Below are 20,705 nucleotides of genomic sequence, written 5' to 3'. Positions count from 1 at the left end.
CTAGCACTGGAGCACAAAACTTGCTCGGGTGTTATCAGGGCCCTTAGCCTTTGCAGTGTCCATGCCGAAGATTGGCGCCTGTGTTGCTAGGAACCTCTGGAGGAGGTCGGGATGGATCATTCCCTCAGCACTTCTGGCTGAAGATGGTGGCAAATGCTTTACCCCCCATCGTTAAGGATGAGGATATTTGAGTTTCCCCTTCCAGTTAGTTGTTTAATTTTGCACATGATTCACAACTGGATGTGGCAGGGTTGTAGACTTTTATCAGGTCCATTGGCTGTAGGATTGCTTAACTCAGTCTATAGCACACTGCTTTCACTGCTTCGCATGCAAGTAGTCCTGTGTTTAGTTTCATCAGACTGGCACCTCATTTTTGGGTTGGCCCAGCATGCCCTCCCGCACTCTTCATTGAACCAGGATTAATCTCCTGGCTTGATGATAATAGTAGTGTTAGATATGCCGGACCGGAGGTTACAGACTGTGGCTGAATATAATTCTGCCACTGTTGATGGCTCACAGCACCTCATAGATGCCCAGTCTTGAGTTGCTAGATCTGTTTGCAATTTATCCCAGCTAGCAGGGGAGTAACGTCACAGAACACAATGGAGGGCATGCTCAGTGTGATGGTTGAAATTCTTCACAAGGACTATCATAGATTATCATAGAATTTACAGTGCAGAAGGAGGCCATTCGGCCCATCGAGTCTGCACCGGCTCTTGGAAAGAGCACCCTACCCAAGGTCAACACCTCCACCCTATCCCCATAACCCAGTAACCCCACCCAACACTAAGAGCAATTTTGGACACAAAGGGCAATTTAGCATGGCCAATCCACCTAACCTGCACATCTTTGGACTGTGGGAGGAAACAGGAGCACCCGGAGGAAACCCACGCAGACACGGGGAGGATGTGTGGACTCCGCACAGACAGTGACCCAAGCCGGAATAGAACCTGGGACCCTGGAGCGATGAAGCAACCGTGCTAACCACTGTGCCGCCCGCCATACCTTAGAATGTATTGTGCTTTGTCCTTTTCCAAACAATCCGAAAAAACTGTAATGTGAGGTATCTTGATGTAATTATTTTTCAAATGGCTGAGCTTTCCGTCCACTACTGAAAAAGTTTGATGGAGAACACCCCCCCCCCCCCCCCCTACATGACAGTTGCCCCATGGAGGTGTGTTCATTGACTCACAGCTTCTTCCCCCCAACTGCTGTGGATTTGGCAGTGGATCGATTCTCACTGTTCATCTCCACATCTCCCTCTGGAAAGTCTGTTCACACGTGAACAAGGCCAGCACCTGCACAGAATGTCTCCTTCACCCTCTAACACCCCAGAGACACTCACCTCGGTTGGGCACTTTAGTGAAGAGGTTCCTGGGACACTACCTGGTTTGCACCACACAGCTTCTCAGGTACATCAGGTGGAGGTAGGAACTCCCGAGGGGGCGGATGGTCGGAGGGCAGGAACTAGCTGCAGTCCAGGCAAGTTTCAGGCTTCTGGAACGGCCAGGCCTATCGATTGTAATAATGATCATAATAATCTTTATTGTCACCAGTTGGCTTACATTAACAGTGCAATGAAGTTACTGTAGGGGCAGCACAGTGGCGCAGTGGTTAGACTGCAGCCTCACGGTGCCGAGGTCCCAGGTTCGATCCCGGCTCTGGGTCACTGTCCGTGTGGCGTTTGCACATTCTCCCCATGTTGCGGGGGTTTCGCCCCCACAACCCAATGCTAGGTGGATTGGCCACACTAAATTGTCCTTAATTGGAAGAAATGAATTGGTACTCTAAATTTTTTTTTTTTTAAATAATTACTATAAAAAGTCCCCAATCGTCACAATCCGGCACCTGTTCGGGTATACACAGAGAGAATTCAGAATATCCAATTCACCTAACAACATGTCTGTTGGGACGTGTGGGAGGAAACCGGAGCACCCGGAGGAAACCCACACTGGCCGATGCACAGGACAGGGTTGCCGCCTCACCGGCAGCCATGTGTGAGAGCCACCTGGAAATTGCAGTGACGCTCCTGAGAGTGGCCCAGTCACAGCGGGCCATGGCTGAGAATGTCGGGGACATTGCCCAGGCGCTGGCCAATGTGGTGCAGACATAGAGAGAGGTGGCCCAGTTCCAGGGGGAGATGGCGCAGTCCCTGGCTGATGTGATACAGACCCAGAATTTGGTGGCAGTCAATGGGTGATGTGGCACAGTCCAAGATGGAAATGGTCCACATCCTGTGCTCCGTAGCCACGAGCCTGCAGACCCTGGTTGAAACCAGTGTGGGCCTCCAGGGCTGGCAGCAGCAGGTGGAGGGGGAACCTCAGGGGTTCTCTCCTCTCACACACCCATCCCATGGAGTTGCCGGGAGTCATGAGGCACCCCAAGGGAGGAGGAGGTGATGGGACCTGAGCCGGTGACTCCCGCAGGGGAGGTGCCAGAACACAGCAGCACCTCGGACTCCCCCTCCTGTCCCTGGTGCATCTGGTGGGCAGCGGGCAGAACAGAGCGGCACCACGCTGCCTTGGACACCTGATCAACAGCCAGACCCATCCAGGCCCGTTCTCCCCAGAAGAGGCCCGCTAACAGGGACCCAGGTCGCAGGGTGGGAATCACCGCAGGCTGTCGTCAACTTCTGGGGATCCTCCTAGACGTAGCGCAGGGCCTGTAAGGTCAGAACGGTAGACACCAGTTAAGTTGGCATGGGTTCAGGGCACAGGTTAGTTAAAGGGGCTAGGGCACATATCTGTAAATAGTTGTGCTCGTTAAACATCAGTTAACACTGTTACAACCTGCCTCTGCGCTCTGTCAGATGGGTGTGAGGGATAGGCTGGCCAGAGAGTGGGTGCAGAGCAGGGCGATGAAGTGGGTGGACTAGCCTCCCCACCCATCCCCGACGGTCCCCACTACCATCACCCCAGGGATCCGATAGCACCGTGTGATGGAATGGCCAGCTCGCATGCAGGGATCACCCACGTGGACGGTAGACCGTGCTACCGTGATCAAGCAGGAGTCAGAGTTGTCAAATGATGCGGAACACCAGAGCTCATCGCAGAACAGGTCACTACCAACCCAGGCCCGCACCCTGTAGTATAGCAGGTAGGAACATGGAGGGGTTTGCAGGCAGGGGGTGGTGGCTATGGGTGTGTGGGGGTGGGATGGGGTGTCCATGCGCCTGGCCAGTCCCCCCCACCCCCCAAGTCGGTGAACTTGAAGGCGATTAGAATGTCCCGTGCGCATTGGCCTTGGGGTATATGTCGTGCGGTCTCTCGTGCCTGCCAAGGCCCCAGGTTCTGCCAATCTTCACCCTCCCCTGTATCTCCCTCATCGGTCGAGGCCTGCCATTCATCCTCTTCCTCCAGCACGTATCCCCTCTGTTGTGCGATCATGTGGAGGATGCAGCAGGCCTCCACAATGTGGGTGACCCTCTCAGCACCATATGGGAGGGCCCCTCCAGAGCGGTCCAGGCACCCGAACCACCTCTTCAGGAGGCTAAAGCACCACTCCTGGTCGCTGCCTGGGCGTTGTTGTAGCAGGTCTTGGCTTCAGTCTGTGGCCTCCGGAATGGCATTAGCCACAACAGGAGTGGATAACCCCTGCCGCCCAGGAGTCAGCCCCCCCCCCAACCCAGTGTTGCGCACACTGCCGGAGTATTGCAGATACCATCATGCACATCTGCTGGTCACATATAATAGAATTTACAGTGCAGAAGGAGGCCATTCGGCCCATCGGGTCTGCTCCGGCTCTTGGTAAGAGCACCCCACTTATGCCCATACCACCACCCCATCCCCGGTATCCAGTAACCCCACCTAACCTTTTTGGACACTAAGGGCAATTTATCATAGCCAATGCATCTAACCTGCACGTCTTTGGACTGTGGGAGGAAACCGGAGCACCCGGAGGAAACCCACACAGACACGGGGAGAACGTGCAGACTCCACACAGACAGTGACCCAGTGGGGAATCGAACCTGGGACCCTGGCGCTGTGAAGCCACAGTGCTATCCACTTGTGCTACCGTGCTGGCAACACGGACTGCAGTGGCTAGTCACCATTGCTGGTTGAATTCCAATATCCATTGACTGCAGGGGGGATGAAAGGCTGACATGTTAGCATCGTGCATTCCCCCGTGCCCAACCAGGTCTAACGGGCTACATGGTAGCCCAATTGGCACTGTGTGCCCCCCCATCTCCGCACCCCTGGCCCCATCGGTGCCCGACACTGTGGGGACCTATGATCCTGATGCCTGTACCTGATGCCAGGGGTAACATCGGCTGGCGCTGTTCTTGCCAGTGGTATGCTCCGTGGCCCCCTCCCGATACACCTGCAGGGGGTACAGTGGGCGTTGCCCTTGAGTGGGCCACATGATGCCCTGTTGGAGGGGGGTGTGGTGGAGGGTGGGGTGTGGGGGTGGGAGCTGGGGTGTGGGGGCACCCAAATGCTGGGTGTCAGTCTGCAGAACCAGGGGACAATGTGGGTGGTCACTTGGGTGTGCAGTAAGATGGCTGCCTTGCAGGCCGCGGCAATGGTAGTCCATGCTGTACACCACCCCAGTTCAGTGGGGGGTCACCCAGCCACTTGGTCCATTACCTCACCACTGCCCCCCCGGCCTTGGCAGAGCCCCCCCCACCTCAACCAGTGTCCAGCGCGGCAGTCCACTGTCACGCCTCCCTGTGTCCTACCTCCTCTCTACCCCCCATCAGCCACTATGCTGGTTTAACGATTTTCTTAAAGAACAAGTGAACCATTGGGAATTCGGCCCATCGGAGGTGGAGAATCGCGGAGGCCCTGGAGAATACCAGGTCAGGCCCACTAATGATATGCAAACGGTATTTACAGTACGTGCGTTCCAGAACACAATGCACTGCTGTCAAGGCGACGGAGAATTGTGACCACCCGAAATGGTGTTCTGATAGCGGCATTCCCTCGGGAATTCCTCATATTCCTCGCCATGCATAAATTTGCAATGCAAGGAATACGGAATTGCTTCCTGACTTAGGCTCCCAGGGGGAACCTAAAAGCGGTTGCAATTCTCCTCTGGAAGGAGAGTACAGGGCGCGATCCAATTGCCACACTGCACCTGACCGTCAGCTCGCTGCAGTGCAGCGTGGCCGATAAAAGCTGGGAGACCTTGGTCTCGGGATCTACCCGGCTCACAACGCCTCGCACTGCGCTCACAACGCTCACTTTAATGCGCAGATTCCTGAGGTAACTGAGGCTTTGGGATTCATCCCCTTTGCCTCGGAGACCTCGGGCGAGAGCCACAAATGGAGACCAGACGAACTAGCACTCGTGGGGGGTCTCCCAAGGGATCGGAAGCACTCAGCTGCATGTCCTTTGGGAAGGTGGTGCCCTGGCAATGCTGGTACACCTGGGTACTCTGGCAGTGACAGCCTGGCAATGCCACCTGGGTGACAGCCTGGCACTGCCAAGGTGCCCAGGTGGCACTGCCAGCTGGCATGAGCACTGTCAGGGTGCAAGATTAGCACGGCCAAGGTGCCAAACTGACATTTGTGCTCACGCACGATTGGTCCAGTGGTGCCCTGCATGGGTATTGGGGGGTTTGCGTTGGTTCAGGCTGTGGTGGGGGTTCGATGGTCGCTTCGGGGGCCTTGGAGATCGGGACTCCATTTAAAAATGGGGACGTCCGGTGAGTGGAGGTCCTCTGTGTATAAAAGGGGGCTATATGCGGCCTCGGCCAAGCGATCCCGCTGAGGCCCCTTATACAACTCGAGTCGCGCTGTATAACCATGTGTTTCTCGACGCTGCGATGGAACTTTGTTCCCAATTAGTTGAATCGCGCCCATAGTCTCCCAAACAGAGAATCCCAACCATGTTTATTCATTTCTCTGCTGTTTGTGTCTGTGGTGGTATGTATTAGGGGTAATACGATACACCATGAATGCCGAGGAGCTATTGGAGGACAGATGCTGTGTCCCGATTGGATCTGCCGCCTACTGGGCTCCACCCAGATAGGCGGGGTATAAGAACCCGGTTTACTCCCCGCAGCTGCATTCTGTGACTGAGCTGCTGGGGAACGTGTCTGAACAAGTCTGCTCAATAAAGCCTCGATTGAAGTTCTCTACATCTCGCCTCGTGTGTGATCGATGGTGCTACAATTTATTGAGCAGACTTAAAAAGGAATATGGAGCTCCGGATCGCCCCGGAGTGCCTGCGAATCGGCCCCCAAGCAGCTAATGCAACATTGACGTTTAAGCACCGGCTGGCGTGCTTTGAGGGATACCTCCGAACGGCCCCCGGCAGACCAACAGAAGACCAGAAGATGCAGGTCCTACATTCCAGAGTGAGTCCCGAAATCTACTCACTCATCGAGGACGCGGAAGAATTCCCAGCGGCGATCAACTTGCTGAAACAGACCTACATTAGGCCCGTCAACCAGGTCTACACACGCTACCAGCTCGCGACGAGACGACAAATCCCCGGGGAATCGCTGGACGATTTCTTCAATGCGCTGACGATCCTGGGAAGAAACTGCGACTGCCCAGCGGTAACGGCGAATGAACATACGGACCTCCTGATCAGAGACGCTTACATAGCAGGTTTGGCATCGTCGCAAATTCGCCAGAGACTTTTAGAGAAAGACTCTCTCGGACTCACAGAGGCACGGGCCCTTGCAGCCTCCCTCGAAGTGGCCTCCCAAAACGCCCGCTCCTATGCCCCCGACCGCACTACAGCCCCTTGGGCTCCGTGGACCCCCGCCGCGACCGACCCCCTGGTACCCACTACCCCTCCGCAAGCATGCGCAGACAGAATCCCAGTCCACCCAGGGGGGCCCCGCTGCTACTTTTGCGGGCAGCCGAAACACCCCCGCCAGCGCTGCCCGGCCCGCTCGGCCACCTGTAAAAGCTCCTGCAAAAAGGGGCACTACGCAGCGGTGTGCCAGTCCCGTGGGTTCGCCGCTATCTCCGGGGAAGAGACGGGACCACGGGCTCAACCCCCCCCCCAGCGACCCACAGGCGGCCAACGGGCGCCGCCATTTTGGACCCCGGACACCACGAGGGGGGGGGGGAAGGGCCGTGTGCGATCCATAGGAGCGGCCATTTTGTCCACCCCGGCTGCGTGCGACCCATGGGAGCGGCCATTTTGTCCACCCCCGGCAGCGTGTGATCCATGGACGCCGCCATCTTGGCTGACAGCCAAGGACCCCAGCATGGACGGCTCCACACTGCCTGAAGACAACGATCTGATGTACCAACCACGTTTGGCATCGGTGACCCTCGACCAGTCGAGGCCCCGGACGCTCCAGACGACAACGACAAAGGTGCTGGTGAATGGGCATGAGACACCGTGTTTGATCGACTTGGGGAGCACGGAGAGTTTTATTCACCCGGACACGGTAAGACGCTGTTCCCTTGTAATTCGGCCAAGCACCCAAAACATTTTCCTGGCGGCTGGGTCCCACTCCGTTGCAATCAAAGGGTTCTGCATCGCAAACCTAATGGTGCAGGGGAGAGAGTTCAAAAATTACCTGCTGTATGTCCTCCCCCATCTCTGCGCTCCCCCTCTCCTGGGGTTGGACTTCCAATGCAATCTCCAGAGCTTAACATTTAAATTTGGCGGCCCTATACCCCCACTGACTATCTGCGGCCTCGCAACACTCAAGGTCGAACCGCCCTCCTTGTTTGCGAACCTCACCCCGGATTGCAAACCCGTCGCCACTAGGAGCAGACGGTACAGCACCCAGGACCGGACGTTTATCAGGTCCGAAGTCCAGCGGCTGCTGAAGGAAGGCATAATCCAGGCCAGCAATAGTCCCTGGAGAGCGAAGGTGGTAGTAGTGAAGACAGGGGAGAAGTGGAGGATGGTCGTAGACTACAGTCAGATCATCAACAGGTACACGCAGCTAGATGCGTACCCTCTTCCCCGCATATCCGACATGGTCAATCGGATTGCACAGTACAAGGTCTTCTCCACCAGCTCTCCATTCGCCCTGGTGACCGCAAGTACACTGCCTTCGAAGTAGACGGGCGGCTATACCACTTCTTAAGGGTTCCATTCGGCGTCACGAACGGAGGCTTGGTCTTCCAACGGGAGAAGGGCCGAATGGTTGACCAGCACGGTTTACGGGCCACGTTCCCGTACCTCAACAACGTCACCATCTGCGGCCACGACCAGCAGGACCACAACGCCAACCTCCGCAAATTCCTCCAGACCGCTAACGCCCTCAACCTCACCTACAACGAGGAAAAATGCGTGTTTAGCACCGACAGTCTAGCCATCTTGGGCTACGTAGTGCGTAATGGAGTGATAGGCCCCGACCCTGAATGCATGCGCCCCCTCATGGAGTTCCCTCTTCCCCACTGTGCCAAAGCCCTGAAACGCTGCCTGGGCTTTTCTTATTACGCCCAGTGGGTCCCCCAGTACGCAGACAGGGCCCACCCACTAATCCAGTCAACTACTTTTCCCCTGTCGACAGAGGCGTGCCAGGCCTTCAGCCGCATCAAAGCGGATATCGCAAAGGCCACGATGCGCGCCATCAACGAGTCCCTCCCCTTCCAAGTCGAGAGCGACGCATCCGACGTAGCTCTGGCGGCCACTCTCAACCAAGCGGGCAGACCAGTGGCCTTTCTCTCCCGGACCCTCCACGCTTCAGAAATTCGCCACTCCTCAGTAGAAAAGGAGGCCCAAGCCATAGTGGAAGCTGTGCGACATTGGAGGCATTACCTGGCCGGTAGGAGATTCACTCTCCTCACTGACCAACGGTCGGTAGCCTTCATGTTTGATAATGCACAGCAGGGCAAGATAAAGAACGACAAGATCCTGCGGTGGAGGATCAAACTCTCCACCTACAACTATGAGATCTTGTACCGTCCCGGAAAGCTGATCGAGCCGTCCGATGCCCTATCTCGCGGCACATGTACCAACGCACAAGTGGACCGCCTCCAAGCCCTCCACGAGGACCTCTGCCACCCGGGGGTCACTCGCTTCTACCACTTTATAAAGGCCCGCAACCTCCCTTACTCCGTCGAGGAGGTCCATACAGTCACCAGGAACTGCCAAATCTGCGCAGAATGCAAACCGCCTTTTTTCAGGCCAGATAGAGCGCACCTGATAAAGGCTTCCCGTCCCTTTGAACGCCTCAGTTTGGATTTCAAAGGCCCCCTCCCCTCCACCGATCGCAACACGTACTTTCTTAACGTCGTTGACGAATACTCCCGTTTCCCCTTCACCATCCCCTGCCCCGACATGACCGCGGCCACAGTCATTAAAGCCCTCTGCACCTTCTTTACCCTGTTCGGTTTCCCCGCCTACATCCATAGTAATAGGGGGTCCTCCTTCATGAGTGACGAACTGCATCAATTCCTGCTCAGCAAGGGCATAGCCTCGAGCAGGACGACCAGCTACAACCCCCGGGGGAACGGGCAGGTAGAGAGGGAGAACGGAACGGTCTGGAAGACCGTCCGACTGGCCCTACGGTCTAGGAGTCTCCCAACTTCCCGCTGGCAGGAAGTCCTCCCGGATGCCCTTCATTCTATCCGGTCCCTGCTGTGCACCACCACGAACCAAACGCCGCACGAGCGCCTCCTTGTCTTCCCTAGGAAGTCCGCCTCTGGAACGTCACTTCCGACCTGGCTGGCAGCCCCGGGACCCATCCTGCTCTGGAAACATGTGCGGGCACACAAATCAGACCCACTGGTGGAAAGGTACATCTACTCCACGCCAACCCGCAGTACGCCTACGTGGCGTACCCAGACGGCCGACAGGACACGGTCTCTCTGCGGGACCTGGCGCCCGCCGGAGCTCCCCACACCCCCCCAACACCAATCACCACCCCCTCACTCCCGCCGGTGCACCCCACAGCCACCCCCTTCCCAGGGGGATCGGTTCTCCTCCCAGGCCCGCCCAGGAGTAAGGAAACAGAGGGGGACAGCGCGAGTCGACCGGACCCGAGCCAGCACCACCACCACCCGGGCTGAGACAATCGGAGAGGGCGACCAGAGCACCATCTCGACTCATCAAGTCGACTTAAGATGTATATAATTCAGTGGCCCAGTAAAGCGGCATTGTTGTAAATAGTTAATGCTGCTAATTGGGTAAAATGTGAGTAATTCAGTGGCCCAGTAAAAGCGGCATGATTGTATATAGTTCAATGGTTAAGGTACCGACCCTGTAAACCCCTACCACCATACCACCCACCACCCCGCCGGGTTCTTTTTTAACAAGGGGAGAATGTGGTGGTATGTATTCGGGGTAATACGGTACACCATGAATGCCGAGGAGCTATTGGAGGACAGATGCTGGGTCCCGATTGGATCTGCCGCCTACTGGGCTCCACCTAGATAGGCGGGGTATAAGAACCTGGTTTACTCCCCGCAGCTGCATTCTGTGACTGAGCTGCTGGGGAACAAGTCTGCTCAATAAAGCCTCGATTGAAGTTCTCTATGTCTCGCCTCGTGTGTGATCGATGGTGTTACAGTGTCCCTGTTTAATGTAAATTGGTATTTGTGTACATAACAGTAGCAAACACACTTCAAAGGTTATTCATCGGCTGTCACATGGTTTGGGTGACTGAAAGGCATTACATTATTGTTGGTTCTTTATTTCTTTCACAATTTATTCAAGCCCAATATCTTCATGTACAGCAAACACACCATACAGGGAACATATACATTTTTCCTAATTACAGGGAGAATTCTTGCTACAATTCTCAACTCTAAATTAATCAAATATCAAACTTCATTAAGTTCAGTAGTTAAAAAAATTATTTTGTGAATTTCTCTAAAATCAATCGACACACTGTGCACACAGTGTAATTTATTTTCAGCCAATGTGAACCCTATATCAATGTAATAATGATGCACAACATCTTTCAACGTTTTGGACAAGGAGCTACAATGACAGCATGTAGCATCGTTGGGAATTAAAGAGTTAGTTAACATTGAACAGAGTTTGAGGTCGGTCATATGTCCAGTCCTTCCCAGCATATTTCAGATCAACGGTGAGTGATTCAGTGACCTCTGGATCTGTAATGGGTTTTGCCGCTTCCTCAAAAAAATGATCACATTCAACAGGAATCACTTCCTCATATTTAATCACAATAGATACAGCATCCTCTTCGATCTTCATGTCCGCGTATGGGTTTATGGTCTTAACAATAAGCATCTGGGGAAATAGAAGTTGTCATTTTTGTTCAAATTTAAAGCATGGCTAAACTCAATGTCAATATGTAAATCGATTAAGATTCACTCAATAAACACTTGATATTGCGGCTGACATACACCTTCAATCAAGTTGTTCAATGGCTACAAACATACATTTTCATTACGTTATACTGGAAATTCCAATGTGTTTGGAGCTGGAAATTAGGTAAATCACCCATGGTTGGAGTCTCGCAATTTGAGGTTGAATCCAGATCTGAAATTCCACAAATTCTGTTCTTAGCTCAATGGCAGGAATGCCAGTGGAGCAGGATGGAATTCAACTGCTAGCCTAGTAAAGGCCCACAAAATTAAAAATCAAAGCATTTAAAATTTCCAATCCCTGTGATTTGGACAGGGTTATAAAGCAATCCCAATTCTTTGTAGGCCATGCTAATGAGTTAAATGTGAGTGAACAACTTGAGAATAATAGTACAAGACTTAACACCTCAAGAGAAAGGGAAATGTAGGTCAAAAACAATCACTAGATTAGGACAGGGTAGGTTACAGAGAGATAAAAGCAAATTACTGCGGATGCTGGAATCTGAAACGAAAGAGAAAATGCTGGAAAACCTCAGCAGGTCTGGCAGCATCTAGGGAGAGAAAAGCGCTAACGTTTCGGGTCCAATGACTCTTTGTCAAAGCTAACAGACAGAGAAAGTGGGAAATATTTATACTGTGGAGTGAGAATGAAAGGTTACAGAGAGAACCCCTACCAGTTGGGGGTAACTGCAAAGTAGACAAAGAGGCTACTATCAAAAAGGGAGACATAATTAACATGAGTAATTACACACCAATTATTAATTTAATATACGTGATATGGAAAATTTTGGAATGTTTAAGTGAAGACAAAATTAAATTAGAACTGGATTTTACAGATTGCAAATTGGGCAGATTGATCCATGATGTAAATCAGCAATCTGACATTGTCACGCCAACGTCCGATATCATGGAAACTCACTTGCCATCTTCAGCTTGTTAAAAATTGACTGCAATTTTTTATTGCTAACTCTATTTTTCGCTAGTTGGATGGGAAAAAAATTTGTTAGTGAGTTACCCCAGGTGCGAGGATGTGGTACAAGGACAAGAAAAGATCTGCAAACAAGAACAAGGCTACATGTAGCATCAGAGTCTGCTGGTGAAGGTGGCAGCGATTGGGTGTCATTAGATTTTATTTATTGACTTTATAGGCTGCTGTAACAAATGAGAGAATAAGGGGCAGGGGAGTTTTAAATTGATGGCCATGACTGAGTTATTATAGAATCTCTACAGTGCAGCAGGAGACCATTCAGCCCACTGAGTCTTTCGCCATCCGAAAGAGCACCCTACCCTGGCTCACTCTCCAACCCCAGCCTGTAACTCCACCTAACCTTTGGACACTAAGGGGAAAATTTAGCATGGCTAATCCACCTAATCTGCACATCTTTGGATTGTGGGAGGAAACCGGAGCACCCGGAGGAAACCCACGCAGACACAGGGAGAATGTGCAGACTCCACACAGACAGTCACCCAAGGTCGAAATCGAACCTGCGTCCCTGGCACTGTGAGGCAACAGTGCTAACCACTGTGTCACCCTTCCAGTTCATGGCAGAACCCCTCTGCCAACTAACATCCTATGGCAGAGAAGCCCTTCCCAACACAAATTGGCCATCTTCCTTGGGCGAGCACCAATGGGACAGACACCAACGCTTGATTTGACGAGCTGAGTGGACAGGCGGGGGAGAGAGCGGACCACACACTTTCCACTCTGCCTCCCTCAGCCCACTGAAATACCCAGTCCATAAAGTCATTTGCAGCTTGGAACAAAGCTATTCAGCTCATCAAGTCCATGTTGATTCTCTGTTGCGCAATCCAATCAGTCCCATTCCCCTGCTCCAAGACCATAGCTCTGCAAGTGTATTTCCTTCAAGTTTCCTTCTGAAATCATTGATCGTCTCCACTTCCACATAACACATTGACAGTGAATTCCTGTCATTATCACTCACTGTTTAAAAATGTTCTTTCTCACACTCCCCTCTATCTCTTCCTGAAAACTTTATTACGGTCCCCTAGTCCTTATATCATCATCTAATGGAAAAGATTTTACCTTGTCTAACTTATCCAAAATTGTCATAATCGTTTGTATCTCAATCAAACCTCCCCTCGACTGGGAGTAAAAAGTGCATAAACTTGGCACTGTCAAGTTGTCAAAGAATTATCAAAAACCTTTGGAATTGCCAAAGCTGTCAATGGATTTAGCTCCACTGGGTTTCAAATTCTGAAACCATATCAGGGCTTGATATTTCATTCTGACTGTTGACATGAGCCACAGTGCGTCATTATAGAATTTGTGGCATACTTACTGATTTTACAAACTAATTTTAACACAGTGGAGGTGCTTGTGAAGTAAGCAGTTTGAATGTTAGCTCCAAGTGGCTATAGAATAGAAATGTTTGTTTTCATAAGAGACTGGTTGAAGAAATTGCCATGCATTAAATTATTTTTAAAATCAATGAGCGTGCTTTTTTGTTTAAAATAGTGACTTCACCAATAGAGACAATTTTATTTTATGTCAAAGCTGGTCCTGAGGTCAGCCCCTGATGGCTACTAGGTGAGTTGGCATGGAAGAGGTACGGTCGAAGAGTGGTGGGTGGGGCATGAGTTGATACTCAGTTGGAATTGTGGCTGTAACGGGCCATGAGAATGAGTTGGAGGACATAGGATGTAATAGGGTGTGAGGTTTCATGGGGTTAGGTAAAGCGACATGTGTTGACATAGAGTATATGGGGGTGGGTAGAAGGGCTTGTGTTGGCATGAGGGTATGAGTTGGCATAGGTTAACATGGATGGGGCATGGAGAGATATAGGGGGTGGGTGCGGTGAAGGATTGTTTTAACCTTTTAAAAAATAAATTCTGGATTCCACGCGGCCCACTTCTGGAGCTAACAGTCCCTGCTCTGGTTCGGTGAGGATGGCGGGCCCAATTTCTAATCCAGCCTGGCCCGGATCGAATTTAGGAACTGCGAGCTGTCATTTTTAGAAGTCGGATTTGCTGAGCTGGAAATTGTCCAGGCAGTGAGCTTCTGACCAGGACTGAAAACGTGGGCCTATATGTTGGCTTTTAAGACTAAGCTAGATTGGTGGTTGAAGGACAGGAGACTAAAGGGGTAAGTGAATAGGACTGCTGCTCAGGTTGGCATTATCATCCAAAAGGGACTAGTTTGACTGAATGACCAGTTTCTGTATTGTAATCTTTATGAGGTTCTGCAGCTGCTACATGGACCCTGTGCATTTTTCAACTTCTATCTTCTGTAGAGACAAGCGAGATAGATATTTTTGAAACATTTGTCACCTGTTTGAGAGTGCCTCTTTTGAGATTTTAAGATAAGATCACATAATATTAAAATCTTAAATGAGCCATTGTGCAAAACACTGTGTTCATATAATAAAAGTAGCATTTTTCTAATATTGTGTTAATAAACTGACAAAGGGAACGTGTCCAGAGAATGGGAAAGGTTATTACGTTGGGCACCCATTTTTGTGCCAAGCATCTGGAAGACATGCAACACAATCAGAAGTGATGTAATTATTTGGTAATATAAGGAAGTCTGAAACGTATGGGAGCATCCCTCCGAACCATACCTTTGTGACATTTTCTTACAATTGTTAGTAAAATTATCAGTGGTTTTCTCCTTTGAACTGGCACCAACCAGGATTTGGATTGGGATGACTCAGGCTTATTTTACTGAGGTTTCCTGGAGCTAACAGATAAGGAAACCTTCATTCATTCACTGTGGGTCCCAAGTCTCAGAGATGACAGCTGAATATAAATAAAGTAAGCACCAATAATTCCTCCATAAACTTTACTTTTATGATACAGAATGACTTACCAAGGATTTTGGCAAGACTAATTCCTTCTTTAGAAGCTTCCATATAATGCTGGCAGTTACAAGCCCCAAGAAAAATGCGATCACAACTAAAAGTATAATGAGAGTTTCTAGAAGGCAAAAAAAAACAAAACAAAACATTATAACTCAGGCGTAATAAATCTCCTGAAGATCTGAACTTACATTGCCTCACTCCTGAGAAAGATGATATTACTTGAACATATGCTACATCTTATCATCTCTGACAAGCATGGTCAAGGAATTCAGAAATGAAATCCCAATCCTATTCCTAATCTTGGGGTCAAGGGCATTTCTACATCTGATAAACTAAATTAAAATGACATTTCAAAGTATAAAAATGATATAATCCAAGCACTCTAACTCTAATCATTGTTAAATTCCAATTCCAACATTCACACCAACCCCTCAGCCCTCCATCTCCTCGCTCCCCCTTGGAGTTCCTGAACAACAGGAAAACACAGTTGTCCATGCAACTAGTATTGCCAAGGAAAAAGGCATGCTCGACAATATATTTTCCTTTCTGCCTCCCAATTGTTCATGTTATTTCCCCAGAACCATGGAGTTTTGAAAATGAAAATGAAATGAAAATCGCTTATTGTCACAAGTAGCCTTCAAATGAAGTTACTGTGAAAAGCCCCTAGTCGCCACATTCCGGCACCTGTTTGGGGAGGCTGTTATGGGAATCGAACCGTGCCGCTGGCCTGCCTTGGTCTGCTTTCAAAGCCAGCGATTTAGCCCTGAGCTGAATCCATATTACAATGTGATTTAGAATTGTTCTCTAATCTTTCCATGTGCTCTGTTGTGACATGAAAAATGAACTGCAGCTAAATAGGTGGCATGAAAGTAAACCTACGAACCCTCCAGAGTCTTTCAAAGATGAGGGTCGACTTAAACGGCAAGTTTGAAATATGACCAGATGGTGTGGATGGTCACCAATTTGCATTGTGAACACCAATAATTCGTATTAAATAAACATCTCACTATTTGTTGAATTAATTCATTGTACAAAGATACCTTTAACCACAATCACAACATTTTAAAATTGTCAAATTCACTGGCAGCATTTTAGGGATGGTGGGGTTTCCCTTCTCACCATCTGAGGAGTCAGCAGCAAAGACAACCCAGCCAATGTTGCCAGTCCCGCAGCCATTTAAAGCTCCAACAAGAGTTAATTGGCTGGAGGTGAGACTTGCTCCCCTTACTCGGGAGGACTTCCTATCTCAGGGAGCTGTAGGGCAATTTTGATTGGCTAGAAACTCTCTAATCGCAGCATTGCCAGAACCTGCAGAGCATGGGACTGGGACTACAAGTAGGCCCAGAGTCTAAGTCCCGGGAGATTGAGTATGGGCTCTCAGGGTTGGATGGGGAGGTGAGGCCCAGAGGGTAGGGATGTTACTGGAGAGGACATGGGGAGAGGGAGCACCTGCAGGGGCCAGACCTTTGGCGGGATTGCCCAATGTTAAAATGAGGCAGCTGATGCTCCCTTGGCCCTCTCCCCGCCCCACCCCATCCCTGCCTTTGCCCCCCCCTCCCCCAAAAGCACCCGGAGGAAACCCAAGCAGACAAGGGTAGAACATGCAATCTCCACAGTCAGTTACTCAAGGCTGGAATTGAACCAAGATCCCTGCTGCGGTGAGGCAGCAGTGCTAACCACTGTGCCACCATGACGCCCACATTGTCTGATGACCTAAGCAATTTACATTGACATTTGAATAGCTGCAATTTACAATGCAAGTCTGAACATAATTCCAGTTGATTTTTATGTATCACCACATTACCTTGCAAATTTAATGATTGAACTTGGAAGCACTTTTGTGTTGACCATTCTGCTTTCATCTCCCATTGCTTTGAATTCACTTGAGCAGACACACATAAAGTAACTCTTGACTGTGTTATATTAAGCTTCAATTTTGACTTTTTATTTGGACAACTTTTCTTTCTCTGTAAAATAATTTAATATTAGAGTAAGATTACGAAGTAACTTGTTTTAAAATATCTAGATAAAATTTATTATGGAAGTGACACTCCGACCGCATTGTGCTCAAGGGAGAGCACAAGGCAGCCGGCGATTCTCGGGAAAGCCCTCCAGCGAGCATCCCGACAGGCTCCACGCCTCGCAAGATTCTCCGGAGTACCACGAGACGGCAGAGTCGGAACCCCGCCCCAAATGGGTGGGATTGAATGACGCTCGCGGAAGTAGGTCTTAAACCTATTTCCAACCTACCGGCGTGGGATCCACCGGCCTCTCATGGTTCTTCAGCCTTCACAGGAAGGCTGCAGCCGGGCACCGTTCAGTGCTGGTCCACACAAACATGAACCAGGTGGAATGGCATCTGGGTGGTCTCCTGGGCCATCGGAGATCCCTGGATGGTCAGGGTAAGTGTACTATGGCTCCCTGGCTCTTCCCCTGGAACGTGGGCACCTTGGCACTGTTGCCCTGGCACTGCCAAGGTGCACAGATGACACTGCCAAACCAGCAGGAGCACTGCCGGGACGCCAGCGCAAGAGTGCCCGACGGGTCTCCAATGGACCATTCCACCTGGTCCATGCTTGTGTGGACCAGCACTGATAAGCACCCGGCTGCAGCCTCCCTAGGGAGGCTGAAGAATCGAGGGAGACCTGTGGATCCCACGCAGATAGGTCATAAGTATGTTTACGACTAACTTCCGTGAGCGTCATTCGGTCCCACCCATTTGAGGCAGGGTTCCGATTCCGACGTCTCGCGGGACTTCGGCGAATCCCAGGAGGCGCAGAAGCTGTCGGGCAGCTTGCTGGAGGCCTTTCTCGGCATTCTCCGGCCACGTTGAGCTCAAGCGAGAGCACAATTACAGCCGTAGAAACATGCCCTAATTGTGGGCTAAACAGGTGAGAAACTCCCCAGGGCTCAAAAAAGTGACTAAGTGTCATTGAATAGCGGTGAGGAACTTGCCAGCAGAGTCGGCGGGAAACTCCCTGAAAAACCCACCACAAATTAACTTGGAACTTTTTTGGGTGAATTGCGCCCTAGATGTCTGGTATAGCTTATTCTTTAGTAACTGCCAACAAAGGGTCAGAATGATTTGTTTCCTTGAGGTATCAGTGTAAGGGTATTTTAGAGGAGAGGATAACAGTCTCATCAACTTTGCTCAGTGGTAAGTATTCTTGTCTGAGTCAGAGATGGTGAGTTGTGAAATAAACAGAGATTGGTTGTGAGCTTAGGTAAGCTTACCTAGGTAAGCTTAGGAGCTTACCTACAGATAGGTAAAGGCACAATTTCTTTGGGGAAATTATGTGATATGATTACCAAGGACATAACTTATGTTAGGGCAGATCTGGAAGCAAGATGGTAGTTGATTGGAAAAGCATTATAATAGTCAATTGTGGAAGTGGGAAAGGCAGGGATGAGTGTTTCAGCAGCAGACAAGCTGAAACAGGCTCAGAGATGGGGAGGTGGAAGTAGGCAGTCTTCATGATGGATAAGATGCTAGGTCAAAATCTTGGTTTATGGTCATACATTAAGGTTGCAAGCGGTCTGGTTAGGCTTCAACCAATGGCCAGGAGAAGAAATGGAGTTGGTTGGTCACCAATGACTTTGGTCTTCCCAATATTTTTGTGAAGAAATTTCTGCTCATCCAATACTTGATGTCGAATAAACAGTATGACAAATTAGAGGCAGTGGAAAAGTCAAGAGAGATGGTGGTGAGGCAGAGCTGGGTGTCATTGGTATGCATGTAGAAACTAACCATGTTACTGAGGGGCAGCATGTAGATGACAGATGGGTGGCTGCGGATGAGGTAAATCCTTAGGAAACACTGACAAATAATTTGTCAAGTCACAGTTGGAATGCTAAGTTCAGTTTTGTGTGTCTTATTTCAAGACCATGAAATGGGTGCAGGATTCACTAAGGTGGCAACATTGTTGATTGGCATTACTTATGAAGGGAGACTGGAGAAATTGGTGCCTTATTAATTCATATCCTTTCATAGTTGAAATATTTCAATACTGCTGTGATTGTAATAAATGTTTTCTTCACACTTTCTGTGGCATTAAAGGATGAATTAACAAATTGATACAGATATTCCAAATTCTGAAATAAATTTGGAAAACATCCCCACTGCTTCGTGAGTCTGTAACTACCGGGACATAAATTTAAGTTCATCACCAATTGGACCAAGTGCGAGGTTGATCATTTAAAAAAATGCAATTTCAGAGCATGGATCAAGAGCAGTGGCAGCAATATCCATGAAAGCGGCATGAAGCACAGTGGTTAGCACTGTTGCTTCACAGCGCCAGGGTCCCAGGTTCGATTCCCGGCTTGGGTAACTGTCTGTGCGGAGTTTGCACGTTCTCTATGTGTCTGCGTGGATTTCCTCCGGGTACTCCGGCTTCCTCCCACAAGTCCCAAAAGACATGCTGTTAGGTGAATTGGACATTCTGAATTCTCCCTCTGTGTACCCGAACAGGTGCCGGAATGTGGCGACTAGGGGTTTTTCACAGTAACTTCATTGCAGTGTTTTTTTTAAAATGCGTTTATTCAAGTTTTTCAATACATTTTTACAAAACACTCCAAAAAGGAAAGAAAATATACATAAGAGAAGTAAAAAGGGAGGCCTTACGTCATAACCTCCAACAACTTAACCCACTAAACATTAAACCATCCAACAAACTGAAAGAAAAAAAAGGGCAAACGCCACTTACAATAATAAAAACAAGCCAACCCCCCCCCCCCCCCCCCCCCAACCTCCCCCCGCCCCCGCACTTCGCCCCCCTGGGTTGCTGCTACTCTTGATCTCCACTTTAACATTCCGCGAGAAAGTCTAGGAACGGTTGCCACCGCCTGGAGAACCCTTGCACAGACCCTCACAAGGCAAACTTTATCCTCTCCAACTTAATGAACCCTGCCATGTCATTAATCCAAACCTCCACGCTTGGGGGTTTCGCATCCCTTCACATTAGTAGGATCCTCCTCCGGGCTACCAAGGACGCAAAGGCCAGAACTCCGGCCTCTTTCGGCTCCTGTACTCCTGGCTCATCTGATACCCCGAATACTGCTATCCCCCAGCACGGTTTTACCCGAGTATCCAAGACTTTGGACATAGCTTTGGCAAAGCTCTTCCAGAACCCCTCTAGCACTGGGCATGCCCAGAACATATGGGCGAGATTCACTGGGGTCCCAAGCACCTCACGCATCTGTCCTCCACCTCAAAAAACTTGCACATCCTCGCCCTCGTCATATGTGCCTGTGAACCACTTTGAACTAGATCAGGCTCAGTCTGGCGCAAGACGAGGAGGCGTTAACCTTACCCAAGACTTCCGCCCACAAGCCATCATCCAGTTCCTTCCCCAGCTCCTCCTCCCACTTGCCCTTCAGCTCATCCACCGAGGCTTCCTCCGCCTCCTGCAACTCCCGATAGATCGCCGAGACTTTGCCCTCTCCCACTCATACACCCGAGGTCACCCTGTCCTGAATCCTCCGTGCGGGAAGCAGCGGAAATTCCCTTACCTGCCTTCTCACAAATGCCCTCACCTGCATGTACCTAAAAGCGTTTCCGGGGGGTAGCCCAAATTTCTCCTGCAGCACCCCCAGGCTAGCAAAAGCCCCATCGATAAATAGGTCCCCCATCCTTTTAATTCCCGCCCGATGCCAGTTCAGGAATCCGCTATCTATCCGTATTATTCCGTATT

At 50.2% G+C, this 20,705-nt stretch overlaps 1 protein-coding gene across 1 annotated transcript in view; it reads right to left on the bottom strand.

Moving 5' to 3' along the window:
- Positions 1 to 10,541: 10,541 nt before the first annotated feature.
- The window catches only part of LOC140411489 (uncharacterized), a 141,493-nt gene continuing 131,329 nt past the window's right edge, over positions 10,542 to 20,705 (bottom strand). The window contains exons 5-7 of the mRNA XM_072500581.1: positions 16,820 to 16,982; positions 15,024 to 15,130; positions 10,542 to 11,120 (exon numbers count right to left, since the gene is read on the bottom strand). Of these exons, the coding sequence (XP_072356682.1) occupies positions 10,887 to 11,120; positions 15,024 to 15,130; positions 16,820 to 16,982 (504 nt within the window). The 3' untranslated portion in view covers positions 10,542 to 10,886. The remainder of the gene's footprint in view (positions 11,121 to 15,023; positions 15,131 to 16,819; positions 16,983 to 20,705) is intronic.

The sequence above is a fragment of the Scyliorhinus torazame genome, chromosome 4 (genome assembly GCF_047496885.1).
Source record: "Scyliorhinus torazame isolate Kashiwa2021f chromosome 4, sScyTor2.1, whole genome shotgun sequence".
In the NCBI taxonomy this organism is placed as follows: Eukaryota; Metazoa; Chordata; class Chondrichthyes; order Carcharhiniformes; family Scyliorhinidae; genus Scyliorhinus; species Scyliorhinus torazame.
The sequence above is the reverse complement of the archived record's forward strand: the minus strand, read 5'-3'. Positions and strand labels throughout refer to the sequence as shown.